Source organism: Engystomops pustulosus, chromosome 1 (genome assembly GCF_040894005.1).
Source record: "Engystomops pustulosus chromosome 1, aEngPut4.maternal, whole genome shotgun sequence".
Classification (NCBI taxonomy): Eukaryota; Metazoa; Chordata; class Amphibia; order Anura; family Leptodactylidae; genus Engystomops; species Engystomops pustulosus.
This window is the reverse complement of record NC_092411.1, coordinates 18,491,704-18,516,632: the sequence shown is the minus strand read 5'-3', so window position 1 is coordinate 18,516,632 and position 24,929 is coordinate 18,491,704. Positions and strand designations below refer to the sequence as shown.

General features: G+C 44.0%; 1 protein-coding gene across 1 annotated transcript in view; it reads left to right on the top strand.

The window, feature by feature from the left end:
* The window catches only part of ADAMTS12 (ADAM metallopeptidase with thrombospondin type 1 motif 12), a 348,163-nt gene that overhangs the window by 254,646 nt on the left and 68,588 nt on the right, over positions 1-24,929 (top strand). Inside the window, exons 13-16 of the mRNA XM_072134459.1 lie at positions 3,914-4,047; positions 18,117-18,237; positions 20,264-20,508; positions 23,065-23,203. Of these exons, the coding sequence (XP_071990560.1) occupies positions 3,914-4,047; positions 18,117-18,237; positions 20,264-20,508; positions 23,065-23,203 (639 nt within the window). The remainder of the gene's footprint in view (positions 1-3,913; positions 4,048-18,116; positions 18,238-20,263; positions 20,509-23,064; positions 23,204-24,929) is intronic.

Below are 24,929 nucleotides of genomic sequence, written 5' to 3'. Positions count from 1 at the left end.
CGGTGGACGGACCTCATGGGAATAGCATTAAACTAAACTACAGTGTTTTTAAAAATTAAAGTAGTTCAGTGAGATATATGTTTTTCCATATACAGGCGGTCCCCTACTTAAGGACACCTGATTTTACAGACAACCCCTAGTTAAAGACAGACCCCTCTGCCTACTGTGACCTCTGGATACAATTGGCTGTAATGATTGGCTGTAACATGTCTGTAATGAAGCTTTATTGGTAATCCTGGTTCGCATTGCAGCTAAAGTTTGGAAAATCCAATTGTCACTGGGGCAAAAAAAAAAAAAAATTGCCTGGAGCTACAATTATAAAATATACAGTTTCGACTTACATACAAATTCAACTTAAGAACAAACCGATGGACCCTATCCTTTACGTAACCCGGGGACTTCCTGTATCCATTTTTTTGGAGTTACAGATTTTATTCCAGGATTGTAGCTACTCCAAGTGCACCGCAGATGTGTCCTCACACCGCTGTGCTCTGAACCCTCTGCAGTGGATTAATGTTTTAACAGAGGTGGAAAATTGAGGAACAGCTCAATGCAAAGAGTACAGAGCACAGCAGTGTGAGAACATGCCTCCAGTGCACTTGGAGAAGCTACAATCCTGGAATATAAATTCATATTTCACAATCCTGCTCCTACTATTAACACATATAAAGGTCTGATTACACATTTCTCAAGGGACAATATCTATCCCTGTCTGCAGAGAGCACAGTAGTGTTAGGACATGCCCCTAGAGCACTGGGTCCGCCGCCATGCACCGTCAAGGTGTCACCATGTCTTGCTGATCTCCAGAAGAGATAGTAACGCGTGATACGCCACAATGGGGAATAGGTCCCAAGAGTCAGGGTCTGCTGTGAACAGTTTCCTTCTTTACAAAGGGCTGACTTCTCCAATCTCTTACCTGGCAGAAGAAGGGTTAATGCTGAGGAAAGACTTGGGCTAGCTGTCCCTGTCTTTCTCAGAAGGCTGGTACCCTGGTCACAGGCAGGAGCCCAGGGTCTATGGCCCTGAGCTTCTTCTTCTGGTTGTTCAGATCGACTGTCAGTCTTCTCCTCCAAGCTCTGTTCCCTAACTGCAAGACACTAGACACTGGGACTGTTCTCTTTATATACTTTCTACCAGGGGAGCAGTGGTTACATTTTGCACAAACACAATGACAAAGCGTTTTCCCATAGACTTACATTGATCCCCCATAATATTCTAGGGTTCTAAAGTGTAAACAACTTCCTGACAGCACCTGTCACTCTAAAGGTCAAGCTGTCTGGTAAACAAGTCATTTTTATTTACCATTTCTACTAGTCTATACAGATGCAATAATAAAAAACAGAACGTATATAACAAAACACAATGGAGCTTATTTACTAATTTAACTTTCAAATTGTGTCGCAAGCCCAAGCACTTACATGCACCAGGAAGAGGAAGGTGAACTCCAGGGACCTGAGCGGGGAAGCGACACATGCAGGATATCGGGCGCACGATCTTAGTAAATCGCGGCACAGGGCATTATACACGGACAATGCACTTTCTGTGAACACTAAAGAACGGGTCAGTACCCTAATAGATTAATGCAAGTTAACCCTTGATGTAAAATAAAGTAAGTGCTGAGTTCGAATAGGGGGAAATATACAAATGTCCACAAATGTCCAAAGTTCAATGGTCCTCCCATCCAGGGCACTACACTAGGAGAAGCTACAATCATGGTATTCGAATCCATATATTTACAGTCCTGCTGCTACTAACAATATGCACAAAGGTCTAATCACACATCTATCCAGAGACAATCCATAACACTTCTTGCAGAGAACACAACAGTGTGAGGACACACCCCCAGTGCACTTGAAGAAGCTACAATCCTGGATTATAAATGCATATTTCACAGTCCTGCTTCTCCTAACCCAAAGTTATGTTATGTCAGCAGATTTTATTTCTGTTCTGTATCTGGCAGACAACTTTAGGTTAGTAAATAGAAAGAGCACAAAGAACGGTAAAGGCAAAGGTCACATTGGGAGCTTTTTTTAACACAAAAAAGAATCAGAACGAGGAAGAATTAAATAAAAAACAACTTTATTGTATATTATTGTAATACATAAAAACGACACTTTCAGGATAACACCATATTCCCGCTTATCTAGTCTTACATAATGTGATGTCACCCCTCCCCCCCTCCCCTGGGCCTCATGTAGCTCTCGCCCCCTCGGCTTCCCTCTAATGTCCTGTAATTAGCTGATCCGGCAGGTCGGAGCCATAATTCATGCGCTGTCTCACCAAACAATGTTCCTAATTGACACGAGACGATGGAGCTACTAAACGAGATGTGACAGGACGGAGCTAATCATCAGACATGGGCGGGCGGCTGCAGGGAAATATCAGGGTTTTGTAGTGAAATGGGAACTTTTACTTTCTGACAAACTTCATGTGTGGGCTGTCAGCGTCCAGCGTGTAGTGTTACAGCTCTATGAGGCGTATGGTGGGTGCTCGGGGGGTCTGGAAGATTGATGTATTAAGATATGGATCAAAGTAAACATGGGGTAATTATATGGGGAAGTGGCAGATTAAAGGGACACTCCATCCAGGAAACACAATCTGACTATAAATCAGGCATTAATAGTCAACATACCTGGGGCCCCGGGATCCACTCTGGGTTCCACCATTGCTTGATTCAGCACCTCCATCTATTCTCTCCTAAAATGACTTTTTCAGGAAGCTCCCCGTGAGTCAAAGACACGGCCTTCTCATTGCTCTGAATGGTCACAATACAAGGGGGTGAGTTATCTGGGGCCTTCTGTTCTTCACTGGGTTCTTCCAAATATTCAAAAAATTTAGTCTTTCAAAAAATGGCCACTAATGTTTCCATTCACTGCTGTGAATGGGCACAATGGAAGGGGACCCCTCATCTCCCCCCTCATATTGTGTCCCCTCATTTCCCCCTTATACTGGGTACCCCCAGCTCCCCTTCATATTGTGCCCTTCCAGCAGTTCCCCCTCATATAGTTTCCCACCAGTTTCCCTCATATTATGACCCACAGATCCCCCTTATATTATGCACCCCCAGCAGCTCCCCCTTATATGGTGCTTCCCCCCTCCAGCCCTCTCTCAGATTATGGCACACACCCCAAGTGTGGCCCTTCACTTACACCTTTCTGTGTTGCAGCTTAATAGGAAATAAAAAACGCCTGAACCCTATACCATTGAGCCCGTTGGCCGCTCTCTGGATTATCACTGTAGTTAAGTTATAGAGTTGAGGGACTGGAACATACCTCAGACCGCACAGGACAGCGGGACAGAAATCTTGGACTGTTCCGCCAGATCCGGGACAGCTGGGAGGTTAATGCCAGTGAAGGTTTCGGGGTATGGTCTTGTGACCATCAATGGCCATTTCAAACATTAACTTCCTGTATTTCAAGGAGACTTCCTAATCTAATGAGGTGACGCCACATGGTGAAAAGTTGGGTCGAGAACTTTTAATACCAGCATATTAGTAAATAGTATAATGTTCTGATTTGTGAATATAATTTAAAAATTCCTTTAGTAATATAGGGCACACAGATTACACAGCGCTGCACAGAACTTGCCAAATCAGTCCCTGTCCCCTTGGGGCTCACAATCTAATAAACCTACCAGTATGTTTTGGAGTGTGGGAAGAAACAGGAGGACCCGGAGGAAACCCACACAAACACGGAGAGAACATACAAACTCTTTGCAGATGTTGACCCTGGGACTTGGAACCAGGTCTCCAGCGCTGCAAGGCTGTAATGCCAACCACTAAGCCACCGTGCTGGCCACAATTTTTTTTATGATACATTAAAAAATCATCCCCTTTAAGGGCCAGCAGTGGCCAGGACATGAGGTAGTGAGGACAGAGCCACTCACGCTCATATTGTCTTCTCTCTTTCCACAGCTAATCCCTGTGAACTTCACTGCCGAAACGCAGAGAGTAATTTTATGGACAAGCTCCTGGATGCAGTCATTGACGGGACGCCGTGTTTTGAGGGGAACGGCAGCAGAGACGTCTGTATTAATGGCATGTGTAAGGTATTTGGTATGTTTCACTTATTTCAATGTAATACTATATCATGCTGGATGATGTGATTGCACATAAGCTGTGGGGTGACCTTTCATATTAAGCTGCCATGTGATATATGAGGGGTAAATCTATATATGGTCCTTATATGACTTGTTTTATACAGTGTCTAGCGGTTTTCCCCTCTGCAGCCTCTATCTGTAAGTCTCAGATGTCTCAGAGCCGGTGGCTGGAGACTGGCTGCTATCATGTCTCCCATACACTGCACACAGAAAGTAGAGGAGAATCTGCTCCATAACTCTCAATCATATAGGACAGTGGTGGCGAACCTATGGCACAGGTGCCAGAGGTGGCACACAGAGCCCTTTCTGTGGGCACCCAGGCCTTCACCCCAGCACAAAATTTGCTAGACATTACTCAAAGTTTCTACCTCTTCAGGGGACCTTGGAAGGAAGATACAATCCAAATTTTCTTTCTATTGTATTGGTGTCCTTAGAACGCCAATACGATTAAGACTTATGATACAGTTGGGATCAATAGGTCATTGCTTAAATTGTCATCTTGGCACTCTGCGACATAAAGGTAGGTTTTGGTTGTAGTTTGGGCAATCTGTGTCTAAAAGGTTCGCCATCACTGATATAAGACATCATAAATAATAATATTTATTTATATAGCGCCAACATGTTCCACAGAACTTGCCAAATCAGTCCCTGTCCCCAATGTGGCTCACAATCTAATCAACCTACCAGTATGTTTTGGAGTGTGGGAGGAAACCGGAGGACCCGGAGGAAACCCACGCAAACGCGGAGAGAAAATACAAACCGTTTGCAGATGTTGATCTGGATGGAACTTGAACCCAGGACCCCAGCGCTGCAAGGCTGTAGTGCTAACCCCTGAGCCACCATCCTGCCCATAAAGCACCCGGGGCATGCTAGAAACTCACTGATATGCCTCACCTCTCAGCAGGATCATATAGGACATTGTAGAATGATACTAGTAATTTGTTAAATAATTACACGCAGTCCCCATGTTACGTTCTTAATTTGAATTATTGAATTGAATTATTGAAAATTGATTTATTTTGTCCATGTCACAATCAGATTTTCAGAATTTTGTGATCATTGCAGCCTGGGGCTAAAATGCAGTAAATTCCCAGCATCCAAAGGTCACAGTGGGTACAGAAGTCCATCTGTAACTAGGAGTCGTCTGTAAGTCGGGTACTGCCTGTACTTAGCACAGGGGGGAGGTGCTGCAGAGAAATTCAGTGCAGAAAGCTAAGAGCACAGCAGTGTGAGAACATTTGGAGAAGATGATACTGGAATGTAAATCCATATATCACAGTCCTGCTGCTACTAACAACATACACAAAGGTCTGATAACACTTTTCCAGGGACAATACCTAACACTGGCTTCTGTCTGTATAGTCACACCTGCTGACTAGAGATCGAACCTTCCAGTTTGGGTTTTGGGGTCCAACCAATCTGGCAAATAGACGCCCATAACAACGAGCAATGGCTATGATTGGCCAATCATAACCATGGCTAGTAGTTAGTTATGTCAATTCGCCGGATTGGCTGTTCAACTGCCAATCCGACAATAGTCTCAGTCAGACGCGGAGCCCTCATCCAAAATAGAAAGTATCAAAAATAGCCACAGATGAGGGCAGTCCCTGGCGTTACCTAGTGCTCCGTATCTGGCGGTGAGTAATGGCGGTCTGGCGGAGCAGATTTCCGCGTCTCTTTGTTAAGCTGACACATACATATATATTATGTTAATGTTTTCTCTTCCTCAGCGTTTTCCTGGTGTTTAGTCCGGGCTTGTAATTGACTTATGTACCCGGCATCTCGTCTCCGAGTCTCCGGATCGGATAATAAGTCACAGGAGAACTTAATCAGGCAGATGAGATTCGCTTGTGGCTCCCGTCTTTAATCTCCCTTGCGTCTATTTCCAGAGCCCCTCCACGGACGAGACGTGTCATGTTTATTTACTCTTAATCAGTGGAATATTGGAATATTTCTATGTAATGGGATATGGATTTATTATGTCTTCCCTAGGCGGCTATTAATTATTTATCATCATCTACTTTGTAAGGTGCACGGACTTAGAGAGGACGTCTCACCACCTCCACAAACTCCAAGTCTTCTCCTCCATTAATAGATGGATTTTTTTTCCCTCACCATTCCCGAGCAATCAGTGCTATTAGTTTTGCCAAACGATATGCTAATTTGGCTCTCTGTTGTCAAGTGGGCAGTCTCAAGCTATTAGATTTTACTATTAGATTTAACAGTAGAGGGTCTAATTAGCATATGGGGAACGACGAAGGTTAGAGAAAAAATTCCAACTGTTCTAGATTAGAAGATTGGTGCCTATTAAAATATGCAAAGAGTCGAAGTTGGCGGATGTGGTGACAGGTCCTCTTTAAATCCAGGTCACCAAATGTAGTGTGGAGAAGGAGGGAGGTCAGTTTTAACAAATACTTCGTTATGTTCCCATAGAATTGAAGGTTGAACATAATATACAGTATGAAATATCATCAAAATTGAGGCAAAAATGTACTATTCTAGGCCAAAATCCATAAAAGAACATCAGATTTAAATGAGGGATTACGCATTTAGAAGCAGGACTTCCCTCCTCATCAGAAAAATCACCGGCTGCGTCTATTTCTATGCATATACCCCCAGTGTATAAGAAGCCCAGCACATTCCCCCAGTATATAGGTAGCCCAGCACATTCCCCCCAGTATATAGGTAGCCCAGCACATTCCCCCAGTATATAGGTAGCCCCGCACATCCCGCCAGTATCTAGGTAGCTCAGCACATGCCCCCAGTATATAGGTAGCCCAGCACATGCCCCCAGTATATAGGTAGCCCACCACATGCCCCCAGTATATAGGTAGCCCAGCACATCCCCCCAGTATATAGGTAGCCCAGCACATTTCCCTTAGTATATAGGTAGCTCAGCACATGCCCCCAGTATATAGGTAGCCCAGCACATGCCCCCAGTATATAGGCAGCCCAGCACATGCCCCCAGTATATAGGCAGCCCACCACATGCCCCAAGTATATAGGTAGCCCAGCACATGTCCCCAGTATATAAGTAGTCTAGCATATATCTGCCAGTATGTAGGTACCCCAGAAAATGCCTCCAGTGTGTATATATATATATATATATATATACACACACATGTATATATGCCACATGCCCCTAGTAAATAGGTAACCCAGCACATACCCCCAGTATATAGGTAACCCAGCACATTCCCCAGTCTATATATGTAGCCCAGCACATGTCCCCAGTATATATATATATCTACACCAGCACATGCCCCCAGTATATAAGTAGCATAGCACAGGTGCACGGCTTGTTATATCTCTGGTCATGTGATGTCACACAGATGCATGGCTCTTTATATCCCTGGTCATGTGATATCACACAGGCGCACAGCTAGTTATATCCCTAGTCCTACGATGTCACACAGGTGCATGGTTTGATACATCCCTCTTCATGTGATGTAATACAGGTCAATCACATGACCAGGGATATAATAAGCGGTGCACCTGTGTTACTTCACATGACCAGGGAACACAGAAAATAAATAAAGAAGCTTCCCATAGATTGACAGCAAACAGAGATCTAGAAAACCATGAAGAATGGTTACAGGAAATATACTGGAAAATTGTAGAACTTTTCATTATACAAACAATATCAGTTATTCGCTTGATTTTGGAAACTGTAGACACAGACGACAGAAAGGGACATTGTCATATGAAATGTTACGGAACTTAAGTAGAAAACTTTATATGAAACTTTCAAATACAACCAAACACACCCTTACTTATATTATAGGTGGGGGTCCATGCTATCACATCACCCTCATACACTCACCGGCCACTTTGTTAGGTACACCTGTCCAACTGCTCGTTAACACTTAATTTCTAATCAGCCAATCACATGGCGGCAACTCTGTGCATTTAGGCCTGTAGACATGGTCAAGACAATCTCCTGCAGTTCAAACCGAGCATCAGTATGGGGAAGAAAGGTGATTTGAGGCCTTTGAACGTGGCATGGTTGTTGGTGCCAGAAGGGCTGGTCTGAGTATTTCAGAAACTGCTGATCTACTGGGATTTATACGCACAACCATCTCCAGGGTTTACAGAGAATGGTCCTAAAAAGAAAAAAACATCCAGTGAGCGGCAGTTCTGTGGGCGGAAATGCCTTGTTGATGCCAGAGGTCAGAGGAGAATGGGCAGACTGGTTCGAGCTGATAGAAAGGCAACAGTGACTCAAATCGCCACCCGTTACAACCAAGGTAGGCAGAAGAGCATCTCTGAACGCACAGTACGTCCAACTTTGAGGCAGATGGGCTACAGCAGCAGAAGACCACACCGGGTGCCACTCCTTTCAGCTAAGAACAGGAAACTGAGGCTACAATTTACACAAGCTCATCGAAATTGGACAGTAGAAGATTGGAAAAACGTTGCCTGGTCTGATGAGTCTCGATTTCTGCTGCGACATTCGGATGGTAGGGTCAGAATTTGGCGTCAACAACATGAAAGCATGGATCCATCCTGCCTTGTATCAGCGGTTCAGGCTGGTGGTGGTGGTGTCATGGTGTGGGGAATATTTTCTTGGCACTCTTTGGGCCCCTTGGTACAACGCCACAGCCTACCTGAGTATTGTTGCTGACCATGTCCATCCCTTTATGAGCACAATGTACCCTGTAACATCTGATGGCTACTTTCAGCAGGATAATGCGCCATGTCATAAAGCTGGAATCATCTCAGACTGGTTTCTTGAACATGACAATGAGGTCACTGGACACAAATGGCCTCCACAGTCACCAGATCTCAATCCAATAGAGCATCTTTGGGATGTGGTGGAACGGGAGATTCGCATCATGGATGTGCAGCCGACAAATCTGCGGCAACTGTGTGATGCCATCATGTTAATATGGACCAAAATCTCTGAGGAGCTTCCAGCACCTTGTTGTATCTATGCCACAAAGAATTGAGGCAGTTCTGAAGACAAAAGGGGGTCCAACCTGTTACTAGCATGGTGTACCTAATAAAGTGGCCGGTGAGTGTATATCCTATGGTTGTATTGGTGGAAGACCCCTTTAAGAGCACAAGTTTATGTAACTTTAGTAGAATTTTTCAGCTCGGAGAAGAACCCCCCCCCCCCCCCAGCTTATCTAAGTCGGCAGGATGAAATAATTGGTATATATCCGCTAATGGAAGCAAAGGCGGCTTTAATAGTAAAATGACAGCGCTGTCGCCGAGTGCACTTAGGCATGAAACAAATTTAACAATTAAAATAAAGTTTAGCCGCAGCTGTGCCGTAATATGGAGAGCACAGAAAACACACAGGAAATGGCACATCCTGCCTTATTGTATATCATTAGCTGCAAACCAAATTCGACATCCCCGGCTATTATCACATATAACATGGGACGTATATGACTGTAGAATATATTTTCCCTATTTATAAGTAATAATTCCTGGCTAACAGCCGTTCAGTGATAAAACACGTCCGGGACTTGAATGAAGGAAAAGCTCTTACAAGGTCTCTAATCCTATTAAAGAACTTAAAGAGGATTTCATTGCTGAAAGTTCCATATATTAGAACACAAGTTAAAGCTGCCTACAAAGTTTGGTAATTATGTTATATTTACTTAGAGAGATATTGGCATTTTCTTTCACGTTGTGGCGGCCATTTTGAAAACAGGAAGTGAGGTCATTTTGAAAACAGGAAGTGAGGTCATGTTAGAGGTGACCTCTGTTATTTTATCAGCCAGTGTCAGATTGATATAGAAGACACAAGACAGTAACAGGTAGTGTTTGGGACGCCAATTCTTAAAGGACAAGTTGCATGGCTGTTTTGGTTTCAAAATGGCCGCCGTAGAAAAACAGACAAGTGTTAATATCTCGATAAGTAAATAAAATACAATGACCAAACTTCGGCCACTGATTTGATATGTGATTTACTATATATAACCCTTGGGGGGGAAATTTCGATAAAAATTGTATCTCATTAGACACCCACTTAATGGCGTCTCCGAATCATTTTGAAGATGTTGGATGTATTTGAAGGTGCAGAAGCAGTTGCATTGTATCACTTTCTATACAGGTTCCTAGGCGGGTCATGAGACCCTGTGTCTAGACCCCTAGCATATAGATAGACTATAGGAGTGGTCTATGGAATGGAATAGTCTATGGAAAGGTCATTGGACCCCTCGATGGCCGTGACTACATGTAGATGTTTTAGGTATAGGGTGGGCACCAACACTCCAGACAATCACTGTATGTATAGCTCAGGGGTCAGGAACCTTTTTGGCTGACAGAGCCATGAACACCACATATTTTAAAATGTTATTCCGTAAGAGCCGTACCATATGCACATGCCCCCCAATAGATAGGTAGTCCCAGCGATCTACGTCTCAGATCGCAGGCATACACGTGCCCCTCTCCTTGGCGGCGCCCCTTTCTGAGCTCACTCAACTCACCACTTTTCGGCTCCTGTCCCGGCTGGCCAGCGCGCTCCAGATGGCACTCACGGATTTAAAGGGCCAGCGCCGCTGATTGGTGCTGCCCACTTCCCGGGTTCTTCCCCGCTGGATCTTAATGTTGTGACCCCGGACCTGTTCCTGATTCTGCTCCTTCACTGCTAGCCCTGACCTCTTGCTCCATCCCCGACCTTGCATCATTGCCGCCTGCCTTGACCGCCTGCCTGTTCCTGACCACGAGACTGCCTAGTGATCTTGTACCTCGACCTTGGCTGCCACCGTGGATAAGCCGCGCCTGTGGAACGGCATGGTGGTACCATTCTGCTTTACGGCAGGCTCTGATGAAAACCGAATGCCACTTAGATTCCAGTCCCAGGTGTCTGCTTACTTCATTGACCGCGGTGGTCAAGGGCGTTCACTACTCCAAATCCTGACATCCACCACATGCCTCCCAGTAGATAGGTAGTCCCAGCACATACCTCCAGTAGAAAAGTAGCTACAGCACATACTCCCAGTAAATAGGTAGCCACAGCAAATGCCCCCAAGTAAATAGGTAGCCACAGCACATGCCTCACAGTATATTGGTAGCCCCATTAGATAGGTAGTCACAGCAAAAAAAAATAAAAAATATTCACTTACCAGCACTCTCTGCAGGCAGCGCCTCATCGCTCCCAAATTCTTCGGTTTGAACCAGGCTTAGACGATGGCCCCAGGGTCGTACAAAGGACATAGGCAGCGGTAACGTCGCTGCCTGTGTCCAGTGATCAGCAGCCATCACTATTTATTAAAGATCTGTCTGAGAGCCAGATGCAGCCAACAAAAGAGCCATATCTGGCTCCCGAGCCATAGGTTCCCTACCCCTGGTATAGCTTTTCAAAAAATCCTTCCTGTTACGTGATTTTTGCATAAAATCACAAAAGATTGGATTTTATAGTAGAATTTAGTCCACACGTTGTATATAAATCACAAAATTGCGTCCCTGATTTCCGGCCTCCCCCATTACTGTATCATTTTATTCAGGACATACCTCGACCTATGGTGCAGTCACTACTTCCCGGGCATCGAGCCCATCACATTGTGATTGTCTTCTCGGTGACACATGACATGAATGGTCTCACAATTACCACTGATGCTTGGCATACTCTACGGTTATCAGTGCCAGATACGGAGAATCACCCGTCCCGAGGTCGAGAATATGGGGAACGATTCAGATTGACATCAATTGGACGAGGCTCAGGGGAAATTTCACAAGGATTTAGCAAATAATAGGTGGCAGCTGGTCGTGTAAGGCTTCACCTACTGCGCTCGGCATGAAGGTCCAGTTATTGGGTTAGGGCCAGTGGAATTGGGTTAGGGCCAGTGGGAGGGGGACTTTTTAGCTCATTCCACCTAATCGGTTACTACTTTCCCTAGTACCATGTGTCACCATCGCCTAATGGCTCACACATGAAGATACAGATCCTGATAAGCCACTGCCTCGGGCATGTTCTCTCACCACAGACCATAAACCTAAAGCCTCACTGACCTCATTACAGTGTTTGAGGAATAATGTATAGAAAATGGAATCATAACGTGTGTCAGCTTAGGACTACTGAGGTCCATCAGGACCATGGATGGAGGTGGGTAGTGAGCACATCCCAACAATACTCCAAGACCTTGTCCAAGACCCTGAAAACCTCTTGTTCAATGGATCTGCATCCAGGGTAATTTAAGTCACCATCCCCAAGGGAAAGTGCCTGAGCAATAAGGTAACTTTAAGGTCCTACAAAGGTCCTGCACCTATAGCTCGTCCATTTACATGTGTTTGACCTCTTCCTGTTTTATCTAACTGTCGTGACCGCAAAATAATGACTATATTTGACCCTGTACCACCAGCCATGACCTCTGCCTGTATGCTATTTTGCACAAACTATGCCTGCACTGACCTTTGCTTGTCCCTGACTACATCTAACTCTGTCCTCTCAGTGCTGAGCACCTGTGTGTCTCTTGACATGATAAACCTCCTATCAAACAAAGAATGTTCAAATCAGGGGTAGCAGCCATAGCAGCTGCTATGGGGCCTGCAGTGTCATGGGGCCCGGCATCTGGTGTTATTCTGTATGTCTGTATATGGTTGTTTGTATGTATGTGTGTATTTGTTGAATGTGTGTGTCTATCTGATGTGGATAAGCTGAATATCTGTGTATATGATGCACGAGTGTATATGGTACTCTATGCATGTGTGTATATTCTGTATGTCTGTGTATATGATGCATGGGTCTATATGGCACTGTATGTATACCTGTATATACTGTGTTAATATACTGTGTGTGACTGAAACAAACTGTGTGATTGTTACTGAGTATACAAATATGTAGATTTTTTTTTAAAGGGGGCCCCATTCAGATGTCTGCTATGGCTGCCCCGTCTCCACTATTTACACCCCTGGTTCAAATCCATTTAGAGACTATTTTTGATGCATAAAAGATGACTGGGTATCAATATAAGTCCCTATAGTGAGTGATTATTGGACACTTGTCAACAAGTGAAGCCACCATGGCAGCCTGGGCCTGGAGAAAATATTAAAGGGGTTTTCCCATGAAAGAAAATTCTCACATTTCAATCCCCTACTGATGTTAACACAATAAAGATCATTTTAACCCTTTGCTTTACAATTTTACTCAGTGTTATTGCTGTTGTAGCTCCTATCACTCTCTAGGCTGCTCAGTGCAAAATCCCAGGGTGTGGGTGGGGCCTCTCTAAGCAGACACATTATGACCCATCTTGTTTTGTGGGGTGACAATGTGGTTAGATTATCAGGGTACAAGGTCTATATGCACTTTCATCTGGCTTCTGACATTGTACTAACACACTGACACATAGCGAGAGATGAGATAGATTAGAGATGCATGAGATTACACAGAAGCTGATAGACCGTTACATGATTTTTGTTGCAACGGATGGAGTGCCATCCCGTCACCGACTCACACTAGGAGCCGATCTATAGCACGAATGGTGATGTGGCGATCTATCACCATGGGTGCGATAGATCGGCTCCTAGTGTGAGTCGGTGACGGGATGGCACTCCATCCGTTGCAACAAAATTCATTTGAGCACTCCTAATGATCCCTCTGATGATACAAGTTATGTGGAAACGCGTCAGGGAAGGGAGATGCAATTGATCTGTTAGGAACAGTTCTTTGGGACCGCCCTTGTTAGGGCGGGAGCTATAAGGGGATATAGGGAATAGAGCAGTGCTTGCGAACCTATGGCACGGGTGCCAGAGGTGGCACTCAGAGCCCTTTCTGTGGGCACCCAGGCCATCACCAGACAGCCCAGGACTTGCTGTGCACAGAGCTATTTTAACATGGCAGTGCTACCTGGGACTACTGGAGGAGTGGGAAGGTGCGGACAGATCTGGATTATCATTGTAGCTCCTGCTCCGGCCCTGACAATTCTTCTGGTTTATGGGACCCTGGAGGGAAGCTACAAGGATCATCCAAATTTCTTCTATTTTTTGCTTTATTGCTTTGCTTTATTTATTTATTTTTTTGCTTTACTGTGCTGATATGAATGAAAGCTGTGACAGAACAGGGAGTATAAATCACAAATTAAATTTCTGTGTTGGCGCTTTGTGATAAATGAGTGGGTCTTGGTTGTAGTTTGGGCACTCGGTCTCTAAAAGGTTCTCCATCACTGGTATAGAGCATCATATCTGCATCTGCCCGTACCCCTTTGAAAGATGGATGACCAAACCTATGGTCTGAATCTAGATCCACTTCCTGTGGGAGTGTAAATGCACCACTACAAAACCGGTAAGATCTACCTTATGTTGTTGACCCACGACTACGGCGATTTCGGGTATGTATGGTGAATTTTCTAGTTGCACTATATGATATAGGAGTGCACGAGAAATCCCACAGTACAAAACATTTCTATTTCAAAATACCCTATGCGTAGTTTTGCCGTGGTTCACTATATGAGCGTGGGCGTGATACGTTCTTTTAAAATTGTTTATTAATAAAATTGAAGTTTTAACTGTACTCTATAGGTATCAATTATAATCATAAAGAGTAATTATTGGACACTGTCACTGTGAAGGGGCACGGCTCTTGGACAAGGAAAACTCCTTGCAGTATCTCTAGTCATTGTCATTTGAGTTATTGATGTTTGGTAACAAAACACAGCGCCACCCTTGTCCACAGGTTCTGCCTGGTATTGCAGCGCAGCCCTTTCATTTAATTGGAGCTAAACTGTTTCTATTAGAAAGCAATCACATGTTCCTAATCTAGTGGTCTGCAGCGTCTGAGCCTCTCATCTATTATCAGACCATTTACTTCTCACATTAATCCCAGGCAGAAAAATTGTCAGTGTAATTACACTATTCATTTTTCACGCCACAAATATCAACATGGCAGCTTCTGCCGCCTACAGTCGCTGTCCAGGGCCGTGTAGGGTCATAGGTCGGCGTCTCTCACCGCAGCATTCAAATATGGTGATTAACAAGAAGTATAACAAAGGGAATATCAAGCAGCAGCGATTAATCTCATTACAGGGATCCTCTTGACATCACCACATCCTTTGTTTCACGTGTCCGCGCAGTGACTTCTGACTGCGATACTGGAGCGCGGTCAGTGGGCATCGCAGAGGCTCCTCTACTCGCTTCATTAACCTCTTTACCGTGTCATTTGTTCGCTTTTGACGAAATTCATTGGCTCGTGATTCGTTTCTGTCTAATTGGATTGGGTTGAAATAATTGGGGTGATAGTATGAAAGAATAAGAGATACTAATACATTGGGGCACATTTACTAAGGGTCTGTCGGACGCATTTCCGACGAGTTTCCCGAATATTTCCGATTTGCCCTGATTTGCACAGGGGCTTTTGGCGCATGCGATCAGATTTTGGCGCATCGGCGTCGGTTTTCATGCAACACAAATCGGGGGCCGTGGCCGTCGGACAACCCAACTGATTCGGACAAACCGCAGAATTTAACAAATCAATTTGTGTCGCAAGGCACGCACTTACATGCACCGGGAAGAAGAAGGAGAACTCCGGCGGACCTAAGCGGGGAAGCGACACATGCAGGAAATTGGACGCACGATCTTAGTGAATCGCGGCAGCTCCGAATCCTCGCCGGACAACGCACCTCGGGTAAGTAAATGTGCCCCATTGTCTTGTTGTTTCTACTATTTTTTTCAGTGTTTTATTTATCATAATTTTTGTTTTTTTTCTGTATATGACTATGCAGCAGCTATTTTTCTGTTAACAGCATGGAAAGATTTGCTTTGTGGCAGCTTCGTGGACCATGTACAGTGGCCCCAGTGCTATGCTTGATCCTCCAGGCACTGTTGGGGTGTCGCCACGTGTTGCTACACTCTGGAAGGGATGATAACGTGTGGTGCACCCCAATTGGAAATAAGTCCAGAGAGTCAGGGTTTGCTGTGAACAGTTTCCTTCTTTACTGAGGAAATTCAGGTTCAAAACAATACAAAGAATAGGGCTGACTTCTCCAATCTCCAGAAGAAGGGTTCCACATTGGGGAAAGGGTTTGGCTAGCTTTCCCTCTCTTTCTCAGAAGTCTGGAATTGTAGCTAAAGGCTAGGAGCCCAGGGTCTATGGCAGAGTATCCCTGTCTCAGCTTCTTCTTCTGGTTGTTCTGGTAGACTGGCAGTCTTCTCCTCCAAGCTCTGTGCCCTAACTGCAAGACACTAGACACTGGGACTGTTCTCTTTATATACTTTCCACTGGGTGGATGAATGGAGAAATTCAGCACAAACAATAACATAACATTCTCCCAAAGACTTACATTGAGTCCCCATAATAATCTATGGTAGCAAGTTTCTAAAAAGGTAAACAAGTTTCCAGACAGCACCTGTCAGGCTGTCTTGTTTTGTAGTAACTAGTCTGCTTTTCCAATTTCTACTATAGCTGTTGAAAATTCCTACCTTCTCTTGGAGATATACAGTCAGAAATGTCTCTAAATGTTCATTAACCCTTGCTTCTGGTATATACAGACACAGTACTAATAATCAGAGTGCATATCACAAAACAATATAGATTAATGTGAAATAAAGTAGGAAGTGCTGACTTTGTATATGGGAAATATTTAAATATCCACAAATGTCCAAAGGTCCAAAGCTCCTCTGCTCCTGGGCACAAAACATGTAAGTCTGTAGCCTATGGCTGATTCATGAGCATTGTGGGCATGCTCTTTGCCCTGTACAGAGGTCACTGTGCAGGAAGGGGAAGTAGTGGGCTCTGGCACAATCTATAAAACTTCTATTGGAAAGTTCTTTTGACATGTTTTGTAACAGGTATCACTTGACTCTTTTGTGATTGAGGTCTTGACTTGAGACTTTTCCTGAAGTACCTGTTGCCACCCTGGCTAATATAAGGTGAAAACAGGGGGTTACTAAAATAACACTCTCGGGAGTAGTACCAAGCCAAATATTGCAGTATGGGGGTTTTGAACTGAACTCAATTCCACCCAAAACCCAAAAACACAATGGGGGTCATTTACTAAGGGCCCGATTCGCGTTTTCCCGACGTGTTACCCGAATATTTCCGATTTGCGCCGATTTCCCCTGAATTGCCCCGGGATTTTGGCGCACACGATCGGATTGTGGCGCATCGGCGCTGGCACGCACGCAACGGAAATCGGGGGGTGTGGCCGAACGAAAACCTGACGGATTCGCAAAAACCGCCGCATTTAAAAAAAAGAAAAGCGTCGCGGAGCTTGCACTTACCTTCACTAGGAATAGGCTGGTGAACTTGAGTGCGTTCCGATGCTCTTCAGCACCACCTGGTGGACGTTGGAGGAACTGCCTTAATGAATCCCGGCCGGACCCGAATCCACCGCAGAGAACGCACCGCTGGATCGCGAATGGACCGGGTAAGTAAATCTGCCCCAATATGTTTCTCCATCTTTGCCAGAAGCTCAGTCAGGAACCTCCATCACTGACCTCTCAGCAGTTGGTCAAACACTGATCCCACCTCCTTGTCTAAGCTCAGCCCACTTGGACAATCTCCATCATAAGTTAAAGTAGACGAGCAGTAGATGGTCCAGTGCAGAAACACTAGAAGCCTGGGAACCTTTTGCTCAGGCACCATCCCCTGAGGAAAGATGCTTGAAATAACCATGGAAGGCTACGGGTGGTATCTCAGGCGCTAGGATCTGGCGGCTATTAGAAGTAGAACACTGTTTATCTGTGACACCCGTCCAGAAAGTGGGGTCTCTCAATGGTTGACTAAGACTCCTATCCAGCCTAAAAAAGATGGAAAAGGTGGCCATGTGTCTGTGTACGATCTTGCCGTTTTGTTAGACTACGGTGGTGTCAGGTTGGTTGGGGGGGGGGGTGGCGGTTACTCTAATGTTTCTTTGATGTTTTTCATGTATAACTGTATGCCGGGCTGTGTATACGATGCCGTATTGGCTTCCTACCAGCTTTACAATACGAGTAGTGCCAGACTCTTCCCCCGAGAGATCCGGCCTTGTTTAAGATGTAAAGTGTAGCAGCTGTTCTCCCCCTGAATATCTATATGTGACGCTATTTGGGAGGTATTTGCCTCTCGTAGTAACACTTTCCTCTTCCTTCAGAGCGTGGGCTGTGACTACGAGATAAATTCCAATGCCACAGAGGATCGATGTGGAATATGCCTTGGAGATGGATCTAGCTGCCAGACTGTCATGAAAACATTCGATCAAAGTGAAGGATTCGGTAATTGTTTTTCTTCTCCGCTCGAAAGACGGAGTTTATAATAAGCCTGAATGTAAATTATTGCGATAAGGGAGGGTTACGCAGCATCAGGATACATTATGCACGTGATGCATGATACATTATGGACATAATGGGGATTGGGAATACATGCCCGGAGCACTGAGAGCTCGTCCCTGTATATAACTGGATGCAGTACCTTGTTTGTCTATGGCGCATTTATGTAGATACCGGTATGGCGGCACAAAGCAAACTATACATAATTGATAAACTACTTTTTAAAAAAAATTTTATAGAACTTTCCAGCCTAATATATGAAACGAGATATTCCTTCTGACATTCACTTGTTATGACTAATTTTCTGACATTTTCACTTTTAATTAAAAAATTGTATTGGTAGCTTGGCATCTAAAATATAAATTTAGTTTTTTGATTTTTATGTGTTTCTTTTCATTACAGGACAGATATTTTATTATTATTTAATTGCAATATTTTGGTCAATTTTGGAAATCTGGAGTTATTGCCTTTTTGTTTTTTTGGGGTTATTTGTATATACATATTATTGGGAAAAGCTCAGTGATTTATATTTTTTCTTTTGCTTAAAAAGAACTTGTTTTTTGTGTTATTTTTAGCCCAACGCAGTGGTGTTGTCTACAGCAAAATTATAGTATTACTATTAAAGTTTGCGACACATAGGATTTTGCAGGGCTTGGAGCTTTCAGAAGACTTCCTGTTACCATTGTAAAGAAATTGTTCCCAACAATAAAAATAAAAGCTAAACTAACACCTCAGATGCCATGACCTCATTAGGCCATTACATTCAAAGGGAACCTGTTAGTTAAACTAGCCCACACTTACTAAACATATCTTTTAAAACTGCTAATAGACAGTAGTACAACTATCCCTATATTGTTCTTCCCCATGCCTGTAAAAGTTCTACAATCCATTATAAAGTTGACTCCCCATCTATGCATATTCATGTTCTTCCAGTTCAGCTGCACCTCCATCTTCCTGGTTGACAAGGGGTCTGCTTTCTCTTTCTCTGCTACCTTACTATTACCTTCCTCATAAATGAGAGAGCCGCTAGCTATGTGATGGGCTGAAGAGAAATCCCCTCCTTCATTTTTACCTCCGTTAGGAATCCTCTTTTGTGACAACACAACCAGCGTTTTTTTTATCCCTCCGGCTGAAGAGAAGGCATACAGTCAGAAAGCTGGAGCTGAAATCAACTGAAAGGAAAGGGTAATTTGCATAAGTGGAGTCAGCTTTACGGAAGGACTGTGGAACTTTACAAGCATGGGGAAGAACAATATAGGGATTGTTGCACTTCTGTATAATAGTAGTTTTCAAATATATGTTTAGCTCATGTGGGTTAGTTTAGCTGACAGGTTCCCTTTAAGGATATTTAAGACCCACTCCAGCTCATCTGTGGCCACACACACAAATTGACTGATTCGACCTCTAAACCAGGCTGGCATTCCCACTTGCACGCTCCGTTATCTTTTCAGACCGAGCCATAACATACTTTCCAGGATTGATTCAAATTTAGGAATCTCTACAGGATACTATTGGAAAATATGCAAAAAAAAAGTTTTCCAGGATGGGATAAGAACTCCTCTTTAAGCTACCTTGTAAGGCAGCTCCCTTGACATCAAGCATGACCTTTAGGAAGCCTTATGACGTGATGCAAGATCAAAACCAAACCAGTATATCTAATAAGTATATCTAAGAAGGAATAAACTCCCAGCTGTAGACATCACTGTTACAACATGATTGGGTCTCTTCAGTACAGTGTAGGAAACTGGTTTGGTTGAGAGAGAGGCTTTTGACTAGGGTCAGGAAGTCAGAGTTCTCCTTATGAAAATTGCCAATTAAGGCCACCATGTAGGCGTGTGGAGGACGGCTATAAACAATAAGCAAATTAAACAGTAACATAGTAATGTAATAAAGCCGCAGTCATGTTGTAGATAAGACGCAGACCCTTCCATCAGGCAGCCCAAAACTCTCTTGTTTTCTTCTCCTCTTCCAGGTTACATTGATATCGGTCTCATCCCCAAAGGCGCAAGGGCAATAAAAATAGAAGAAGTTGCAGCTGCAGGGAACTTCTTGGCATTGAGAGCCGAAGACCCTGAAAAATATTTCCTAAATGGCGGGTTTATTATACAATGGATAGGAGATTACAAGGTGGCGGGGACCACGTTTCATTACTCGAGGAGCGGAGATCTGGAGAACCTCACAGCTGCAGGTCCCACCAACGAGTCAATCTGGATTCAGGTAATTACAAAGTATAAAAGACCCCCGAGACATCTCAGGGACGTCTAACATGACTCAATATTTGTAGGTTCAGGTGTTCTTCCATTACATTGAATGTTAATAAAACTCTACATGACGTAAATATCCCCTCTCATTGACATTCGTAGAGTTAGAAACGTGATATTCGAGCGGCTTCCTGCGAGACGACGTAGCTGCAGGGGATGCTCATACAGGCTTTGGGTTTTATAGATGTGTTCAAGGTTCTTGTGCCCCATGCATGGGATGAATAATCACTACACGCCAAGGCAGTGGGTCTCCGAACGAACGCAATCACTCAGACGGAGATGCGATGCCCATATTGGAACAGGAAACAATTATTTTCTAGAATCCATTAGGGGCTGAGTTATTCGTACATGTGATCAGGAGCGAATTTGTAGACTGTGGAGCCACAGGCTAGAAGAAAATTACTTCCGCCTTCCTCCAGCCTTCTGTACATTGTAGGGTTAAATTTAGATGAACCCTGATGTTGGGATGTGTGAGAGAACTTATCACTGATATTGGGTGGAGAAGGTCCTAAAATATGTGACAATTACACCTATGGGGTCTTGTTGGAGATCCCATTCCATAACTATTGGTATTTTTCAAGTTCTTCATCTTACAGTCATTGGAATGGCTTGACCTGGTCCATCAAACATGGGTGGTACATTAGGCTGAGTATTGTGTGTGCGGAACCAAAATTGGTTCCTCTCTTCGGAAAACTGCGGTGCCATACAGAAAATGTAATTACAGCATGGGACAGGATAGGACTCTTTATAGCTTTATAGATGACTCTGATCCTGGGAGCCTGAGGTCAGGTGCTGATGCTGGGTGGAGAACATTTGGCCTCCTAACATCCTTATCAACTAGTGGTCCCTCAACACAAAGGACCTGTTCAAGACTGAAAACATGGTCACAGTTCGGTACAGTTCGGTACAGTACCTGCTAGCATCATGAATGACAGTATATTTGAGAGCCCAGGTCATGAAGCAGTGTTCAGTTCAGAAAATTTGGCCAATATATAGCCCATACAAAAAGATGTGAACACAGCCCATTAGGGCTTTCCACAAGATTTTGGGATTTCTGCGGGAACTGTTGTCAAGGCATTAGTGGTAGGGGTAGGAGGTCTGGCCATATTTACTAGACTGAACACTATGGTGGTGCCTGGACTCCTGGGATCATCTGGGAGACTCAAATAGGACTTCTGTTATGAACTAAACATGTACAGGACAATAGTCCCATAAAGAAACAGAGAAGTCATAGGGAGAGTGCACATTGTGCAGTCCAAGAAATATGGCGGACGGATTGGACCAATCATATCCATGTGATGCCGGCATCACTGTTCTGGGAAGGCTTTACGCACGTTTTGGAGATCTTTGAGGTCAGACATTGATGCTGGGGGAAAAGGTCTGGCCACATTTTCCAGACTAAACACATTGCTTGGACCTAGACTCCTAGCATAGTCACCTCGGAGTCCCAACGTAAAGGTCTAATGTCCTGTCCATAAAATGTGTTTATAGTACTAGATAATAGTCCTTTAGAGAGTCCCAACTTTATTGATCACCTAAATTCATGGGAAATGATGACATAAGGTCTTCTTAATTCTACTGTCCATGAGGAACTGGTGGTCACAACTGTTTTGGGAAGGCTTTTCATAATATTTATATCGATATATCGATATATATATCGAGGGGCGTGGCCGTCAGACAACCCGACGGATTTTGAAAAAATGCTAAATTTAAAAAAGAATTTGTGTCGCAAGATCAGCACTTACATGCACCGGGACGAAGAAGGTGAACTCCGGCGGACCTCGGTGCAGCAGCGACACCTGGTGGATATCGGGCGCACGGACGTTAGTGAATCCCGGCAGACCCGAATCAGCTTTGGACATTGTGCTGCGGGATCGCGACTGGACTGGGTAAGTAAATCTGCCCCATAGGGTTGAAAGAAAATGAACTCCTCACCATCAAAACCGTAGGGTTGTATTGGACTTCCCATTCCATAACCAGTGATTTTTATACAATGTTGGAACTTTCTTACAACTATAGGGATGACCATGTGTGGTCTGTGATAGACAGATCATATGTCTGCATTATTTCCCTTACCAAAACTTGTGCCAGAACATGGACTCCTAGGATCAGAATAATCCTAAGGAACTAGAACTACTTTCCCATTCTGAAAAAATGTTTGGGACAGAGGAAGGACGACTATATTGCGAGGAGCCTAGATCTCGAGGTTGGCCATAAAGCCAAGAAACTGTTCTCCAAGTCATTGCCAAGCTTCTCCCCAGTGTCTTTGGAAACTGAAGTCAGGAACTGATGATGCTGATGATTTATATTATGTATGTCTCAGTCTATGGAGGGGATACATCATCTCACTATACTGTAAGTGAAGGTGTTGTGTCTGGGATAGGAGCCTGGCAATGAGGTGGAATTTGTCTCGGTCTATGGAGAGGATCCGGCATCTCACTATACTGTAAGTGAAGTTGTGTCTGTGACAGGAGTCCGCAGATCAATCCTTTGATACATTGTCTCGGTTCAGCTTCTGTTTCAGGAGAACAACCCGGGGGTTAAATATGAATATATCATACAAAAAGATGTCTCCTCGGACAATGAGGTGGAATTTGTCTACACGTGGAGGTACGGGATGTGGTCAGACTGCAGCGTGACGTGTGGTGCCGGTGAGTCTCCCATCTATCAGTAACGTGTATTACTCACTATTCCGCCTTATGTAGCCTCTATGTAACGTGCCATTAGGTAAATGTTTTATATAAATCCATGTTTCATCCATCGGAGGCCTCTACAGACTCCACATTACAGATGTATCTCAGACATCATGCACACAATCTAACGATACATCTCCTCACTCCATGGGACATCATCTCCCTGTGTGTCGCCTGCTGTATAAATCATCCTCTTATCACCCAGATATTACTGATGCTGAGGAGAGAGACATAGCATCACCCCAACCAAAGGGTAAATGTTCTGTATGTGCTGGGGTAATAAGGGCAGGGGATGGTGTAGTGGGGGCACCAATCACACAGAGCCAAGATAACCAGATACAGAGACTCGACGTAGCTGCAACATTTCCATTAACAAAATCTGGACAATGAAGGTCATCTCAGCAACCTCTAAAAGGAAACCTGTCAGAAGCAGTGATCATACAGACTGCAGCCAGTCTTATGTTTTGTCCCTGCAGAGATGTGTATTCACACCTCTGTGTATGTTGTTAGTAGCAGCAGAACAGTGATATATACGGATTTATATTTCAGGATTGCACTGGGGGGAGGGCTCACAATGCTGTACGCTGTGCTCACTGCTCACTGGTTTAGGTATTTTCCCTGGAGAGATGTGTAATCAAACAATTGTTTATGTTGTTTATAGCAGCAGGACTGTGAAATATGGATTTCTATTCCAGGATTGTAGCTTCTTCAAGTGCCCTCCGTGGCATGCCCTCACACTGCTTTGCTTTGTGCTCTCTGCATTAGTTCTAGGTATTGTCCCTGGAGAAATGTGTAATCAGACCTTTTTGTATGTTGGTAGTAGCAGCAGGACAGTAAAACATAGATTTATTTTCCAGGACTGTAACTTCTCCCATGTGCACTGTGGCAGTGTGTACTCACACTGCTGTGCTCTGTGCTCTCTACATTAAAGGAAATCTACAATCAAAAGGGGAGGCTGTAAAGCCCCTCAGGCTAATTTGCATCATTTTAAACATTGATTTTAAAAGAAAGTAGGCCATGGATAACATATATAAGAAGGTTACCACAGTCTATGAGTAAGTGTACCTGGTTTATCATGATGGATTTTGATGTCCTTTAAGCTGCTTCCTTCAAAAGCCTCAGTGCAGTTGGAGAAACTACAATCCTTGAATATAAATCCATATGCACAGTCCTGCTTCTACTAACAACATACACAAAGGTCTGATTACACATCTCTCCAGAGACAATACCTAACACTGGCTGCATGGTATGTATGGACATAGCTGCTGATAGGTTCCCTTTAAACTAAACCATGATAGTGTTTACTGGCATATGGCTGATTCGCCAAGATGGGATCCCAAAATTGAGACGAGGTAAGTATGTTAGGTATGTTAGGATGAATTTACTCTTGCATATCTTCATACCCCTGGATGTGCATGTGGTCCAAATCAATTAAAAACACAACTATTTTTATTCTTTATTATACACCCTTGATGGGGATTTAGCAATTCCATCCATTTATACTAAACGATCTGCGACCGGTTGATGGTCTCTTCTTGCTGTGGGCAGTTATGCAGCCTGTACTCCGCATCCGTAATTTTACAGATTTTTTTAAGTTTTGATAAAGGAACAAGGTAGAACTAGTAGAAAGAACCAAGGTAATGTGATTGGAAAGTACATTGGACCTGCAGTGCACATGTTTATG